We start from the raw sequence: 17687 nt of genomic DNA, 5'->3' as shown, positions 1-17687 counted from the left end.
TTATACATTTTGCCATTTTACAAATGCATTTTGCCATCTTTCTAATAGCTTCTAGAAGGGCTTCCACATGGTCTTGTTCAAGACATTTGTCAACAAAGGTTTAAAATATTGCCACATTCCCCCACTATTTTAAAGACTTTTTGAAATAGACTTGCTGGATTTGCATGGTCCAAATATAATAGGTTTGGTGTCTTCTGGACTATGAACCAAACTTATACCAATAAAATTTAACTCACAGAATTACTGGTGAAATATAATATTTTTATGAACCAATAATTCTTATTGTAATTCAGAGATTTTATCAATCACATTTTGACCCCCGATAATTTTGCTGTTCAACGCTGTTTTGCGCCCAATAGGCCATGCACGTGTTTGGTTGTTCATGAGAGCTCTAGAGACTAGGCCAAAATCTTATAGGAGCGGCCCACTCCACTCTCATATAGGTGAATTCATCAAGTGTATACTGCTTTTAAATACACCATCCATAAGGACTATGAATTTCATTAAGAGTTATAACTCAGCCCCTTCATTTGGAGCAGTTAAGCACTCTCATTTAGTAATTGAGTGCCAATATCGACTTGTTATTACCCATATGAACCTAATTCATGGGATCTCCAATCACATAGGTTGGGTTACCATTTTTATTGACAACATGTCGGCCTTAACCTCATCTCTTTTGAGGTTTGAAGAATTAATTTTTTTCCCACGGGTTTAGTTAGAGGATCGGCCAAATTTATCTCTGACTTCATATAGTCAATGAAAATTATTCCATCTCTCAACAGCTATTTTATGACATCATGTCTCAATTTAATGTGTATACTTTTACAATTATAAGATTTATTCTTTGCTATAGCTATTGCCGCTTGGCAATCACAGTGTATAGACACATGAGGCAATACGTCCTTTATTAAAGGGATATTAGCTAAGAAGTTTCTTAGCCACTCAGCCTCAGAACTTGCTAACTCCAGAGCTAGAAACTCGAATTCCATAGTCGATTTAGCATTGATCATCTGTTTAGCTGATTTCCACGATATTGCACCACCACGAAGGGTGAATACATAACCACTAGTGGATTTTGTCTCATCTGAATCAGAAATCCAGTTTGCATCACTGTACCCTTCTAAAGTAGAAGGAAATCCACTATTTATGATACCATAATTCATGGTTCCTCTCAAATATTTCATTAGTCTATCTAATGCAGACCAATGCTCTCTGTTGGGATTATGAGTATATCTGCACAGTCTACACACAGCATAGGCTATATCAGGCCTTGTAAAATTCATTAAATGCATCAGACTCCCGACAATCTGAGCATATTTAGTCTAAGCAACTAGGTCACCATTATTCTTTTTCAACTGAGAGTTAGCATCAAAAGGAGTGCTCGCAGATGTGACATTAAAATATTCAAACTTCTTAAGAAGTCTCTCAACATAATGTTCTTGTGACAACATTATGCCATCTTCACTCCTTATAACTTTAACTCCCAATATCATATTTACTTCACCCAGATCTTTCATATCAAAATTAGAAGACAAAAATAATTTAGTACTTTGCACAATATTTAAACTTGTACCAAATATAAGCATGTCATCAACATATAGACATATTATCACATAATCATTGTCTACCACTTTAGTATAAACACATTTTTCCACCTCAACTGAAAAAAACCCATCTCTCAGTAAGACTTGTTCAAATTTCTCATACCACTACTTAGGAACTTGTTTAAGGACATAAAGAGATTTAATTAATTTACAAACTTTATTTTCTTGTCCAAGAATGACACAGCCTTCAGGATGAACCATATAAGTCTCTTCTTCTAAATCACCATTTAGAAAAATAATTTTCACATCCATTTGGTGGATAAAAAGCTTACGGATTGAAGCTAAGGCAATTAAAATTCGAATAGAAGAAATTCTAGTCACTGGTGCAAATGTATCAAAATAATATATAATATTTTTTTTGATAAAAACCTTTTGCTACTAACCGAGCTTTATATTTATCTAAAGATCCATCATGATTAAATTTACTTTTGAAAATCCATTTACAACCAATAGGCTTTGCACCAGGAGGTAAATCAGTTAAAATTCATGTATTATTTTTCTTACTAGAATCAATTTCAACTTTTATTGTCTCTTTCCAATATTTAGTATCTGAAGAAAATATAGCTTCAAAATAATTTGATGATTCATTATCGACAAGAAAAGTTTGAAAATCATTTCCATATGAAAAATATTCTTTCCTAGGCCCTTTACTCCTTCTCAATTCATTATTAGAGGTAATTTCACTGTTTGTTTCAATAGGTGTATGAGAAATTTTATCAGATAGTGGGAAAATGTGTTCAAAGAATTCTGCATTCTTTGTCTCAATTATAGCATTGCAATCAAGCACATCACTTTTTAAAACAAGAAATCTATATGCAACACTACGTTCAGCATATCCAGTAAGCATACAATAAGCAGTTTAGAACCTATTTTTCTCTTTTTAGGTTTAGGCAAAAGAACTTTAGCAAGGCACCCCCACACTTTTAAATATTTCAAGTTAGGTTTATAGCCCCTCCACAATTCATACAGAGTTTTGCCAGTTCTTCTATGCGGTATTCTATTTTGTAAGTGACAAGCAGATAAAATAGCATCACCCCATAAGTTATCAAGAGCATTAGAACTAACTAACATAGAGTTCATCATCTCTTTCAATGTTCTATTTTTCCTTTCAGCTACTCCATTTGACTCAGGTGAATAAGGCGGAGTTATTTCATGAATTATTCCATTCTTTTTACAAAAATCATTTAAAGATAAATATTCTCTACCTCTATCTGATCTAATTCTCTTGATTTTTCTATTAAGTTAATTTTCAACCTCAGTTTTATAAGCAATAAAAGCATTAAATGCATCATCTTTGTTTCTAAGCAAATACAACTTAGCATATCTAGAAAAATCATCAATAAAAGTCGCATAATATCTTTTACCACCTCTAGTCATAGTCTGCTTCAAGTCGCCTAAATCTTTGTGAATTAAAGATAACAATTCAGTTTCTCTATTTACGGAAAAATAGGTCTTTCTAGTACTTTTAGCTTCAGCACATATTTCACACTTGTTAATATTATTTAAGTCTAAACCAGATATTAATCCTAGCGACTGCATTTTCTTTATATATGCGATATTAACATGTCCTAGTCTAGCATGCCACAAGGAAATTGACTCAACCATATAAGCAGAAGAAGATGCATTTTTATTGTTAGTATCAAAAATATTAAGCATAAATAAACCATGGTTACAATATCCATTGCCCACAAAAATATTATTTTTGGTCAATACGACCTCATTATTTTCAAATGAAACCTTCATTCCAATTTTTCCTAATAACCCCACAGAAACCAAATTGGTTTGGATATTAGGAACATGCAATACATCACTCAATGCTAGAGTTTTACCAGATGTGAGTTTGAGAAGAATTTTTCCTTTTCCAAGAACGCGAGCAGTTCTTGAGTCACCAAGATAAATAAATTCTTCTCCTTCTTTAATTTGGATATACGATAAAATTTATTTTTGTCTACACAAGTGTGCCTAGTAGCACCAGAGTCTATTGCCCAATTTCGCATATTGGCCACATTTTTTAATTGGGAAATGACCGCAACAATTATATTATTCGCATTAGTCAAATTTAATTTTGACTTAGCGAGATTGTCAATTATCCCAACTCTCCTCTTGCATTTAGGTGTATTTTTCTTGAAGGTTTTAATATTATCATTGGAAATGTAACTATGTCTATTCACATACCTGTGTTTTGACATTAGTGTCTGCCAAGGTTGTGGATGCAATAACATATTTGCAACACCATGAATATCTGGCAGGACAGTTGGAACAGTAGCAACAGAGACCACCAAAATTGGCAGCACCATCAAAAATTTTGGTAGTAGTATTACTTGGCATAGTTTCTTAGATTGTAGAGAAATGACACCGAAAATTAAAGATAATAATAATACTACAATAATATTATTTGTGAGCGGAAATACACGAATTGGCTTGAGTCGTGCTGGGCACTGTCCTAAGAAACTATTTTAGCAGTGTGAAATGTCTCTCCAGGATTAAACAAGCCTACTTCTATTAGGGAGGATACAGGAATCAGCAAAATAGTAAATTACAAACCCAGCTATTTAAAAGAGGGGAACAAAGAAATTAAACTACTAAACTGAATAGTGATTCGGTCACTATTCATCATCCATAACTCTTTCATCCAGCGAAGGATCACTACAAAATTAGTCTTAAAAGAACACCTTTCTCATCACAAACAACCTCCCCTTATTTTTTCACTGATTTCTTTATCAAGAAGTTACAGATCTTAATTCTAGTTTTATTACTCTAGCAACATCTCTCTTGGTAAATTATCTGGCAGATATTCGATCTTGATTTTGGCTACTATTAATGTAGCAGCAAGTCTCTTCAGTGTTTTACAACTTTCTCTTAAAGTATCCAGATTTTGAAGAAATCCTTGTAGTATTAGAATCGTCCTTAGTGTTCTGGGTTGTTTTAGGGTAGACTGTGACATAGTGCTGCCATGGCCAGTGGCCAGCCACCCTCTCAAGTTGGGCCACCTCCACAACCACCCCTTATCATCACCCAACTTTCTAATGGCACAAAACCTATGGACTTTGCAAATGCTGTAAAAGATACGAACAACACTTCGACAATGCAAGAACGTGCAGCAGTAGTTGAGCCAATTCCTCCAAGACAAGCACATATTTTTCAAGGACAACCAACTGTACTATTTTCTGAAGCAGAAGTTGAATGCATGAATTTAATGGAAGGTTTGCAACAGGCTGTTGTTTGAAAATTTTCATACGGATGGCCGGATATCAATGAAATACGTCGCATTGTTCCTTTACAGTGTGGTATCAAAGCTGAATGCAACATTGGATATCTTCGTGATAGGGACATTATTATTCGTTTTTCATTATGGAAAGATTATGTAGACTTCTCATCAAAAAGGTGTGTATTATATAAAGGATAAGCTTGGAAATGAATATCAATTAAGAACCTTGATTTATGATGCTAAATTCAAAGTTGACGAAGAGACTCCTAAGGTAATGGCGTGGATCTCTTTCCCTAATCTGCTGCCTACCTATTTTGTAAGATAATGCTTGTTCTCACTAGCTTCTGCAGTCGAGATACCCCTCCAGTTGGACTTGGCTACTCTAAAGAAAACAATACCTAGTTGTGCTCGAGTGAAAGTTTTGGTGGACCTGCTAACAGACAGGCCTAAGAAGGTTCGATTAGACATTGTTAACGAACCTACTGGAGATATTAGAACTGAGTGGGTGACTATCAAATATGACTATCTACTCAAGTATTGTAAGGAATGTAAGCTTCAGGGCCATGATATGTTCGAATGCTGGAAAATTAATCCTGAACTAATGGCCAGCAGAAATGATGACAAGAAGGCTTCAACTGATGCTGTAGTGCAGCCCAACAAGGACAACAAAACAAACAATGCTCCAATAATGGTACTTAAAAGTGGGAAAGTTGTTGGAAATCAAGTTGCTCAATGGAAGGAGGTCAAAGATAGGAGAATGCAAGCAAAAGAGAAACAAGCAGCAGCTTTAGCAAATACTGGACAAGAAATCGTGCCTATAAACAATCAAAAAGGAACTACACAGCAAGTTCAGACAACAAACAGTTTTGCATGTTTAGAAGTGGAAAACAATGAAGAACTTTGTACAAATCATTTCATTGATAGTGTTCTCCGAAAAAATCATACAGTTGCGGAGAATGAGTCAAAATATATGCATTTTGATTTTTCCACTAGACAAATGGTACAAAAGGTAAATTCACCTAGTTAATCTCGGAGACCAATAGCTATGTCAGAACCAAAGAAACTGAACAATGCAGCAACTACTTTCAATCCTACAACAATAAGAAATCATGCAGCAAACAGGGAATCAACAGCAGATTGTGTTCAACAAGATTTGGGGAATAAGCAGCATTTTGTCAATTACTCAACTGCCCAATGGGTGCAAAAAGCATTTAAAAATAATGTAGTTCAGGCCATTAACTCATGTCAAGACATTCCTTCACAGGACACCAAAGTTGAACAACTTTTAGCAAACAATAAAGAGAATGAATTAATTGAAGATTAAGATTTTGAGAAATTCAGGAACAATGAAAGAGATGAATGGGTAGGTGGGAGATTATGGATCAACCAAACAGAGGAAATCTTAACAGATGGGCAGATTCCAGATACAATGCATAGTGAAAAAGAATTTGGAGGAAATGAAGTGGAAGATGAGAATCAAAGTTTTAATTGTAATGTCAATGCAATCAATATTCATACTATAAGTGAATGCACAAATGCAGCAGAAGAAAATACAAAAGAGGGGAACATCAATATTTTAGATCCAGGAGGGACTTCACATAATGATTTTCGTAATGTCTTGAAGGAAGCTGAAAATAAAGACAACAACCAACAGAAAAAGTTAGACAAGAATCAAGAGAAGTCAGTGCAAGTCTATGCGATAAGTGTTATACAATTGAGCACAGGGAAGGATGTAGCAGGAAATGTTGTTCCATCGAACAATACACAGGTGTTGAAAATGAACTTGAAGAAAAAGATGCTGAACTTATCAATCAGGAAAATGATGCTGAATTTACCAATCAGGCATACGATGTTGTGACATCAAAAGAAGCAATAGAAGCACATGACCAAGTTGGTCACGCAGAACTTAAAGGTAGAGACATGGATGAGGAATCCACTTCAAAAAATTTCATTAATGTTGCCAAGCAGGGTGATCTGTCGCCAAGGCTTATTGATAGAGTAAAATCTGAAACAAAGGGAAAAAAGAAACAGTCAAAACAGACATCTACTGTCCCAGCCAGTGGAGTACAAACAAGAAGAACACTGTCCAAACCCCAAATCATTTAATGGATGCAATTATATGGAATGTCAGGTCCGTAAATACAATGCAAGCATTTGAAAAACTGGTTATAATGCACAGAAAACATCACTTTGAGTTCATAGGAATCCTTGAGCCTATGCAATAGTCAAACAAAATGAAGAGGTATAGAGGAAGAATTGGGTTGGCACAGGTTGTGGTGAATGTATCAAACAAGAGTTGGGCTTTTATTGATGAAATATTTGAAGTTACTATTCTGTATAACATGACTCAACAGCTGACTTTGAGATTAACGAACACTGAAACATATGTTGAGCTCATCCTTACTCTATTTTATGCCAAATGTGATCGCATTGAAAGAATTGAACTATGGGATTCTTTGTATGCAATGGCATCAGATATGACAGTACCATGGCTAGTTGGAGGCGACTTTAATGTGATATGGGATGAGGAAGAAAAATTTGGAAGCTTACCAGTTTCTCTCATTGAAGTAGATGACTTTAGGCACTACATCAATACCTGCAACTTGACAGACTTGGGATTTAAAGGAAGCATATTTACATGGTGGAATGGAAGATCAGAGGAAGACTGTATTTTTAAAAGATTGGACAGATGTTTGGGCAATCATGAATTGCAACAGACTTTTCCTGGATTGGAGGTAACTCACCTGTCCAAAATTGGGTCTGATCATTGCTCAATGCTGCTGAAATGTGATATAGAAACTCCTCCAATTAAAAAGTCATTCAGATTTCTTAACTTCTGGACTAAGCATGAAACCTTCAAAGATTTAGTAAAGGAGAATTGGAATGTTGATTTTAGTGCTAACCCTTTCTGCATTTTTAACTACAAGTTAAAGAAGCTTAAGAAAGCACTATCTACCTGGAGCAGAGCTACATATGGGGATATATTCCAGAAGATTGCAAGCCTTGAGGATGTAGTCATGGTTCATGAAAGACATTTTGAAGTCAATCCTACACAGATGAATAGACAAAGATTACAACAGGTACATGCTGAAATGATTAAATATCTTGCATTAGAGGAAGAATTCTGGAGACAAAAAGCTGGCATGTTATGGTTCAAAGATGGCGATAGAAACACTAAATTCTTCCATGCTCAAGTTAATGGCAGAAGGAAGAGACTAAAATTATCAAGGATCTAGAATAACCTTGGTAACTGGATTGAAGAAGATCACTTAATAGCAGAAGAAACAATAAGTTTCTACAAGGATCAATTTACTGAGAGTGCAGTCCCAAATGATTTCGATATTCTAAATCATGTACCTTCAATGGTAGATAGGGATCAGCATGAAAGATTGATGGCATTGCCTTCCAATGAAGAATTGAAGAGAGCAGTTATGGGGTTGAATGGGGACTTAGCTGGTGGACCGAATGGTTTCACTAGAGCATTTTACCAAACATGCTGGGAAATTATTGAAGAAGATGTTGTCCAAATGGTCAAGGCTTTCTTTTGCAGTCAGCGGCTGCCAAAGAGTGTTACACACACAGACCTGGTTTTATTATCAAAGAAAAAAGAAGTTATGACCTTTGCAGACATGAGACCAATCAGTCTTAGTAACTTTGTTAACAAGATTTTCTCTAGGGTTATTCATGAGAGGTTGGTTGAATTACTACCAAACATAATCTCAGAGGAACAGGCAGGTTTTGTGAAGGGCAGGAGCATAGTTGAGAACGTACTGTTAACTCAAGAAATCATTACGGATATTAGGTTGAGAACAAAAGCAGGTCCTAACGTTGTGATTAAGCTTGATATGGAAAAAGCTTACGATAGGCTATCATGGCTATTCCTAACCAAAATACTAAGGAAAATGGGATTTCCTAAAGCTTTTATTAGCTTGATCTTTGATTTGATTGGGAACAATTGGTACTCTGTGCTTATAAATGGTCAGCCTAATGGTTTCTTTAAATCATTGAGGGGAGTTAAACAGGGTGACCCTTTGTCACCAACTCTATTTATTCTAGCAGTAGAAGCACTTTCTCGGGGTTTGAATTCACTACACACTAACCTGTATTTCTGTGGATTTGCAATGCCAAAATGGAGCCCAAAAATAAATCATCTATCATACGCTGATGATACAATCATTTTTTGCTCATCTGATGAAACATCGTTGAGACTTGTCATGGAGGTTCTGTAAGCTTATGAATCATCATTTGGTCAACTGGTGAACAAAACCAAGTCAGCCACATACCTGCATCATTTAACGGATAATGAGGTGATTAACAAGGTGGAAAGGATTACAGGTATACAAAGACAAGGTTTCCCTATGACCTATCTTGGATGTCCTATTTTTTATGCAAGAAGAAGGGGAGACTATTACCAGGGATTAATCACCAAGGTCATGGACAAACTATAGTCATGGAAAGGCAAACTTCTGTCTGTAGGAGGCAGAGCTGTTTTAATCGCAAATGTCCTGCAGAGTATCCCAATTCATATGTTGTCAGCAGTCAATCCTCCAAATTATGTGATCAACAAATTATATAGCATTTTTGCCAACTTTTTCTGGAACAGCAATGTCGGAGGCAGCACTAGACACTAGGCGTCTTGGACTAACCTGTGTATGCCTTTTGACGAGGGAGGCATAGGTTTCAGGTCCCTGCATGACATATCGAAGGCTCTTTTCTGCAAATTGTGGTGGAATTTTAGGACTAAGCCCACTTTATGGAGTGCATTTATTTGTCAAAAGTACTGCAAGAAACTAAATGCAGTAATTGTACCTTGGAAACGTGGATCACGAGTGTGGAGAAAAATGCTAGAATGTAGGGATTTGATTGAGCATCAAATCTACTGGAAACTAAGAATGGGATCAGCTCAATTTTGGTTCGATAATTGGACTGAGATGGGAGCCTTATATTTTCAGGTGTCTGCAGAGTTTGGTATCGAAGAGGATATTCATAATGTCAACGATCTGGTTGAAAATGGTATGTGGAATGTGGATAAATTTTTTGAGAGCCTACCTGAAGATTTGGCAAACCACATTGTGTAGAATATTAGACCACCAACTGAAAGTTCACAGTTAGATACTCCTTTCTGGATGCTTGAAACAAAGGGACATTTTACAGTAAAATCTGCATGGTATTACTTGAGAAGAAGAGACAACCCAAAATTAGCTTACAAGATGATATGGGTAAAAGGTTTACCTTTCAAGATATCATTTTTCCTGTGGAAGGTGTGGAAAGCAAAATTGCCACTTGATGATTTATTGCGTAAAATAGGATACTCCATGCCATCTAAATGTTGGTGTTGTGTTGATCCTAAGGAGGAGTCTTTAGTACATTTGTTTTTCACATCAAATGCAGCTAGAAGTGTTTGGAGTTACTTCCTGAGGAGAGCAGGAATTGCATTAGATGGGTTGTCATTACATCAAGCAATTACAAAGTGTTTGACAATACCAGTAGTACCAAGATTGAAGCCAGTTTTACAAGCTTTACCTGCATGCATTGTATGGGAACTTTGGAAGAGAAGAAACAGTTTGAAATATGGAGAAGCAGTGTTAGTGAGCAGAGTTATTTACCAGGTGTCATCTACTTTGCAAGCGCTGGTCCAAATGAAAAAGCCAGGACTACATGTGTCCCACAAGTGGCTAGACTTACTGACAATGATGGAGAAATACATACCTCGAATGAAATATGATAAAGTGTTATGGGAATTTCGTTCAAGAGGATGGATCAAAGTGAATACGGATGGAGCATGTAGAGGGAACCCAGAGAGGAGTTCAATTGGTTTCTGCATAAGGGATGAGGCAGGTGATTTGATATATGCATAAGGAAGAGAGATTTCTGAAGGAACCAACAATGAATCAGAAGCGGTAGCTATTGTGGAGGCTTTGAGGATGTGCAAATTTTTTAATTATGGTCGGATATGGCTGCACGCAGATTCTCTGCTATTAAAGAACATTATAGAGGAATCATGGAAGCCTCCATGGTATATTACTGAACATGTAGAGGAGATTTTAAAATTGAAGGAACAAAGTAATATCAAGGTCAAACACATTTTCAGAGAAAGGAATACATTAGCAGACCATCTTGCTAATTACGCCCTCGATGAAGGAAATACTGAGTGCCATGGTTTCTGGGATCTGGACTCAAAAGGAAGGAGGATTATTAACGAAGATAAGATGCAATGTCCTTACATAAGAGTGAAAGTTACAAGGAACTAGGAGGAAAAGAGGATTCGATTCAATACCATACTCGAATCATTATTGAGGAGAGTTTGGTAAGAGATTTTTCAGCTAACATTGTTTACTATCTTGCAGGTACACATTATGGGTTAAAGTCCTTTGTTGCAGATTCAAAGGTTGTTATTTTCGGACACACAACTGCAGTAATGGTGGGCACGCTTGTCTCTAAAGCTGTGCTCGAGCAGAGAGACATGGAGGTTTATTCTCCATCTACCCGAGAAGCATTACACAAAACAAAAGAAGTTTGTCTCCATGGGAAGATTCCAAGACGGCTGGACCAGCAACTCTTTTGCATTGACAATTATTTAATCACTTGGGGAAGACAAAAGATTCATTCTATTGTGTTGTCCAATGATGTTTGGGCACGATTAAAGGAGCTGGAACGGAACTCCAAATGCTCAAACACGCTTATTTGTGGTCTCCAATGGCCTGTCCTTGGTTTAGCACTTTTTTTGCAATCAATTCGAGGTCAAGGGGACATAATTGGAACACACAGCAGGCAACATGGAGGAATACATGTAATTCAAGGCGTGGTCCACGTGAGTGGGAATCTGCAGAGCATATGCAGTCATTGTTGTTTAATGCAAGCATGCTCATTGGGACCTATAAGGAAGATTCCATGGGAATCTGCATTGGTACCATTTCTTGGACTACGATGGGAGATTCACGAGAAGGAGCAGCACGCCATTGTTGGGCACGCTCGTCACGAGAAAAAGCACGCTCTGTGTTCTCCAATGGCCAGTCAAATTAGAGATCACATGCTTGTTGGACTGCACAATGGGAATCTACAGACTTTTGAATTTCATATGCATGGAACGCAGGAGAAGGGGTTACAAATGCAAAGCTGGAAAAAGGCTATGTACGTAAACATATGATGCATTGGAATTGGGCTAAAAAGACACAAATTTGACATGCACTTAACTGGGCAATTACTGGTTCATCATTGGGCTTCAGTACGACCTAGGACATGAGAATTGCAGTATGGAAATGATTGATTATGGGCTAGTTTTTAATCTTGATATATCAAGTTTCATTTCTATAGTAGATCAAATGTGATATCAATGTTGAGTTCTTTACTCAATATTGATAATAGGTGCTATGTACTTATCAAGTTTTATTATTTGCATTATGTTAGACATCCGGACAAATTGTTTTTGTTCTGCTTTTGTATTTGATTTTGATATATTTATAAAAAACTAACCCTAGGCGCTTGCCTAGTGGATTGAAAAAAAAAACTACTAAACTTTGAGAAGAAAAAACCTCAAAAGAAAGTTAATGAAGACCGAAATTAAAAGGAAAGAAGTAGAAGGATTTCTTTGTCTTGCTAATGATAATTGATGAGAAAGGAGTGATTGATAATGGCTATTTATAGTCTTATTTGCGTGAAGACTTGTTGTGCATGGCAAGAAAGTGGCTTATGCATTTTGCCACTTTACAAATGCATTTTGCCATCTTTCTAATGGCTTCTAGAACGGCTTCCACATGGTCTTGTTCAAGACATTTGACAACAAAGGTTTAAAATATTGCCACAGAAAACTAATAAATCTTCACTTGAAGATAGTGCGGCAGAGCAAATTGAATCGGTTGAAATTTTAAAGAACAAGCTGAAACCAAAGAGAAACTTTGTTGTTTTAGGGGTTGTTTGAGATGTTGAATTTGTGCACGCCACAATTCTTGTCTTCCTTTTTAGAGTTGTAAAAATAGTGTTGTACAATTTGGATGGTATATATTTGGGTATGTGATATTTAGTTCTTTGTAATTTACAATGATATTTATTATAATTACTGAGTATTTTGTATGTGTTCATTTATATATATGTGAAAACATATGCAATAACGATTACTATTTGGGAATTACCAAAAACCAATATTAAACTCGCATATCAACGAAGGGACACTTGGTCGTTAAAAGTGTTATTTATGAAAATGACATACAATTAAAGAAAGGCAAACTGACCGTTTAAAAGGAGTTGCAACGATCGAATTTTTTGCTGCCGCTAAAAGATATTAACGATCGGGATAGAATCTCGTTGTTAATTTCTAATGTCAAGGCTTTTAACGACCGGTATAGCGACTGGATAAGGACTTTTAACGATCGAGTTTCCCTTGCTAAAGATGATTTTATTGTAGTGCCATCAAGTGAAATAAATTCCGTCATGAAATTCACAAAAAGTAGGGACAAGGAAAGGGTTTACCTCTTTTGTATTCAACATATGTAAAAGCACTAACGAGCGTAGAATTAAAAAACTGAAAGGAATAATGATGAACAACTTTAGCTTACATCTACTTGTTTACTTTCACTCGTGACAATGCTTTTTTTTCTGCCATTTTACCATCCAGGCAATCGCGCAGCATTTGATTCGACAATAATACGTCAAATTGAGGGTATATTTTCATATACCCAAACCTTAGATTGAAGTATTAAAATCATTACATCGGTCCAACTTATCAATTCAAATACACACGACACAAAAAAAATAAAAAAAATTGGGGAAAAATATTATCATCAATGCATATATGAAACCAAGAATCTTAAAGCTTACATGGCCCTATGGATAATTCTGAAAGAACTATAAATTGTCGGTCATCTCGTTTGGTGGACCTATTATAGTGGTATGCACAAACCAGACCAAGCTCATCTTAAACTTGTCTCGATAATTTGACCTTGAACACCTTATTCTGCAGAAAAGCTCTGTTGATGTTAATTTCACCTAATCGATCTTTTTTGTATAAATTGAGCCTCGTTCCGCTATTTGATGCTTTCTATATGTGGCGTTTTTTGTTTTCTTAACTAGCGAGATTTCTTAGATTTTCTTCGGGAGGGTTTGAGAATGATTGGAGACACTTAGTCTCATTTTTGGATGCTTAAGTTGTTAACAATCGACCAAAGTTTGACTTTCGAGTAGACGGTCACGAATCAATGATTTGATGGTTCCTATAGGGTTGTATGATGATTTGGACTTAGGAATATATCTGGATGTGTATTTGAAGGTTCCTAGAAGGTTTTGGTCCTATTAGCTAAAAGCTAGTAATTTAAAAGTTTGGAGAGTTCATAGGTTTGACCGTGAGTTAACTTTGGAGTTATCGGGTCCCAGTTGGTTTTCATGGACTTTGGATAAGTGTATTTAGTTGATCATAACTTGTGCGCTACGTTTGGTTTGAATCCGAAAAGTTTATGCATGATTCAGACGTGGTTGTTGAAGTTAGAAAGTTTGGAAGTTAAAAGATGGATTATTAACGTTGATTTTTAGTTTTAATGTTAATTTTTGTATTTTGATCTTTTAGATAGGTTTGGATAAGCTATTAGGACATGTTGATAAGATTGAACCGGGTCCTAGGAGGTTCCGATATGTTTTGGATTAATTTCAGACCATTGGGAATGGTTTGGCGGTGCTGGATCCTCTTCATCATACTTGCAGAGGTTTGATCACAGGTGTGAAGGGTTGATCCCCTTTGCAGATTTGTCTAGTCCTATGAAGGGTCTCTTATGTAGAGATAGGTCGCAGGTGTGAAGTCGCACCTACGGAGATGTTGTGCACGCATGTGAGGATGGGCGAGCTGAGAAGTTGCGTACCTGTAGATTTAGGTGTTGCACCTATAGTTCTGCACACGAAGAATGCATGGCGCATATGCGAATTCAGGATGGCATTTGTAATGTTCCGTTTGGTATTTTTGTATATTTGAGCCCCATTACCCTATTTGATGCTTCCCGTATGTGTGTTTGTTGTTTTTTAACTTTCAAAATTTCTTGGTTTTGCTTCAGGAGGGTTTGAGAATGATTGGAGACACTTAGTCTCATTTTTGGATGCTTAAGTTGTTAAGTGTTGATCAAGGTTTGACTATTGAGTAGTCAGACTCAGATCAAAGATTTGATGGTTCCAATAAGTTCGTATGATGATTTGGAATTAGGCAGATATCTGAATGTAAATTGGGAGGTTCCAAGGAGGTTTTGGTCCTATTAGTTGAAAGCTGGTAATATAAGAGTTTGGAGAATTCATATGTTTGACCATGAGTTGACATTAGGGTTATCGAGTCCCAATTGGTTTTCCGAGACTTTGGATAAGTATATATAGTTGATCCAAACTTGTCTATGTTTGGTTAGAATTAGGAAAACTTAGGCATGATTTAAATGTGTTTGTTGAAGTTAGGAAGTTAAGAGTTGGATATTAATGCTGATTCTTAGTATTAAAGTTAATTGAGGTGTTTTGAGCTTTTAGATAGGTTTGGGTAAGGTATTATGACTTATTACTATGATTGGACTGGTCCTGGGAGGTTCCGATGTGTTTCGAATTTGTTTCGGACCATTGAGAGTGGCTTGGCAGTTCTGGATCGTATGCATTATACCTATAGAGGATTGATCATAGGTGCGAATGGTTGATCACTTTTGCAAATTTGTCTGGTCCTATGAATGTTCGCTGCGGCAGAGAAGGTTCGCATGTGCGAAGTCGCACATGCGGAGATGCGCCGCGTGCTTGCAAGGATGGGCAAGCGGAGGAGTTGCGCACCTACAGATTCTGGTGTCACACATGCAGTTCTGCAAATACAGAATGTTTGTCGTAGATGAGAGGGTAGGCTGAGTAAGTGATTTTCTCAGATGTAGGGGGCTTGTAGAAGTGGTATCCCATATGCAATGGATTTGACCGCAGATGCGAAAAGGCCGAGCAAAGTACTTTTATTTCGAGGGTTTGCACATTGTCCATTATTTTGACTTTTGCAGCACGGGAAGAGGCAATAATTTAGGAAATTTTTATAACAACCTTGTGGGTAAGTAATTTTTACTTGGATTTGGCTAAATATCTTGAATACCCATGGATTTATAAACTTTAATCATGAGATTTTGAAGAAAGAAATTGGGGGTTTTGTCTATAACTTAGGAAGATGAGTTTTGGGGATTTGAGGGTAGATTTGGACTCTGTTTTTGAATTTAATCACATGTATAAACTCGTTGGGTTATGCGTAGTAGAGATCTACCTCTTTACTCGGGTTTTGACCATGTTTCCTGTGTTGACATTTGAGGACTTTTTTGGAATTGTTTTAATATTGATTCTTTATTGTTTGGAATTGATTATTGTGGCTTTGTTTGATGTTATTGAGTTATTTTGGCTAGATTCAAGCTGGTTTGACGTGATTTCTTAGGAAAAAGGTGTTCTTGGATTTTTGCTCGTTTGGTAAGTATCTTGCTTATCTTATTGTGAGGGAATAACCGATAGGATGCGACCTTAAATGACTAATTGGAATGTGTGAAAAGCGACATATGCGCGAGCTGACAACCGTACATGCGGGTGCTATGTATAATTTTAACCGAATTAGTCTTTTGGCTTCTACGATGCCTTATTGGACTGCGTGCTTTTGTAATTAAAGGTTTGATCAATTATATGACTACGTGAACTTCTTGATCATGTTAAAGATCATGTGTAAACCTTGATTCCTTATTTGAGCAAAATGATGGTTAATTTCCCGCGTACCCGCCTGATTTGAGCCGTAGTTGTACATTTCGCACATGCATACGTTTTAGCATGCTATTCTTCAGTCTATGAGTAAGTTATTTGATACATGTTGTTCATATACATTTATTATTGTAATTGTTTTCTATGATATGGACCGGTTTGATAGCACATTAATTGTCTGTGCGGTTGTTATGATTATGGCATGTAGGTTGTCTATGTGGTTATTATGATTATGGCATGTGGGTCATCCATGCGGTTGTTATGCATATGACACATAACTTGTTCATGTGGTGAATATGATAATGGAACATGAGTTGTCCATGTAGCATATGGATAAGGATACATCCTCCTAGAGTCGCCCTCATGCTTCTCTCTTGATGGCGTACATACAGATTATCGAAATTGATCACTAATTAGGTTTTGAGTATCTTCTCTATATACAAACTCCTTGGATGTCTACATGATTTTATCTGATATCATGTCTATTTACTCATTTCGGACATTGTACGTGTCTTTCTAAGAATATCTTCTTTACATGCTGCTTGGCTCGATGGATTGAATCAAGGTACATATATTCTCTATATGTCGAACTGCGTATCCTGACTTGTTACTCGTGCATATCTTCTCTATGTGGTTATATGCTAAACAATTAGTTGTTTACAAATGCTTGTTTATATCTTCTCTATATGTACCGTTGGATTTACCTGTACTCTAGGCTTAGACATCGGTATTGTTTCTTTGTGTATATATATTCATGATCCGTACATGTTTGATTATTGAGTATCATTGGCCACTCTCACCACTACCTCATCGAGGTTAGTCATGATACTTACTGAATACAGGGGGTCGGTTGTGCTCATATTATACTTTGCACTTAATTGTCAAGATCTAGGAGTTGGACCCAGCTGAGCATTGGGGGTTGTAGATATTGCTGTGGAGACCCAAGGTAGAGGTGCATCCTGATCGCAGTCCCTGACGTCTCTTTCTATCCTTTTATTACTTTTATTATTTCGCACAATGTACTATATTAGCATACTTGTATTCTTATATTATAGCTCATGACAAAGTGTTACAGTTTCTAGGGATTGATGTATAGACTCTGTTTCTATATCCGTTTATTCGACTTTCAGACTCATTTATACTGTATCTGTTATTAT

The 17687-nt window shown here is 36.4% G+C and overlaps 1 protein-coding gene across 1 annotated transcript; it reads left to right on the top strand.

The window, feature by feature from the left end:
• The first annotated feature begins 7046 nt into the window (after positions 1-7046).
• Positions 7047-8048, top strand: LOC104221560 (uncharacterized). Its single transcript, XM_009772623.1, has one exon. The coding sequence runs from the start codon at positions 7047-7049 to the stop codon at positions 8046-8048; it is 1002 nt and encodes a 333-aa protein (XP_009770925.1).
• The last annotated feature ends 9639 nt before the right edge of the window (positions 8049-17687 follow it).

The sequence above is a fragment of the Nicotiana sylvestris genome, chromosome 8 (assembly GCF_000393655.2).
Source record: "Nicotiana sylvestris chromosome 8, ASM39365v2, whole genome shotgun sequence".
NCBI lineage: Eukaryota > Viridiplantae > Streptophyta > Magnoliopsida > Solanales > Solanaceae > Nicotiana > Nicotiana sylvestris.
The sequence above is the reverse complement of the archived record's forward strand: the minus strand, read 5'-3'. Positions and strand labels throughout refer to the sequence as shown.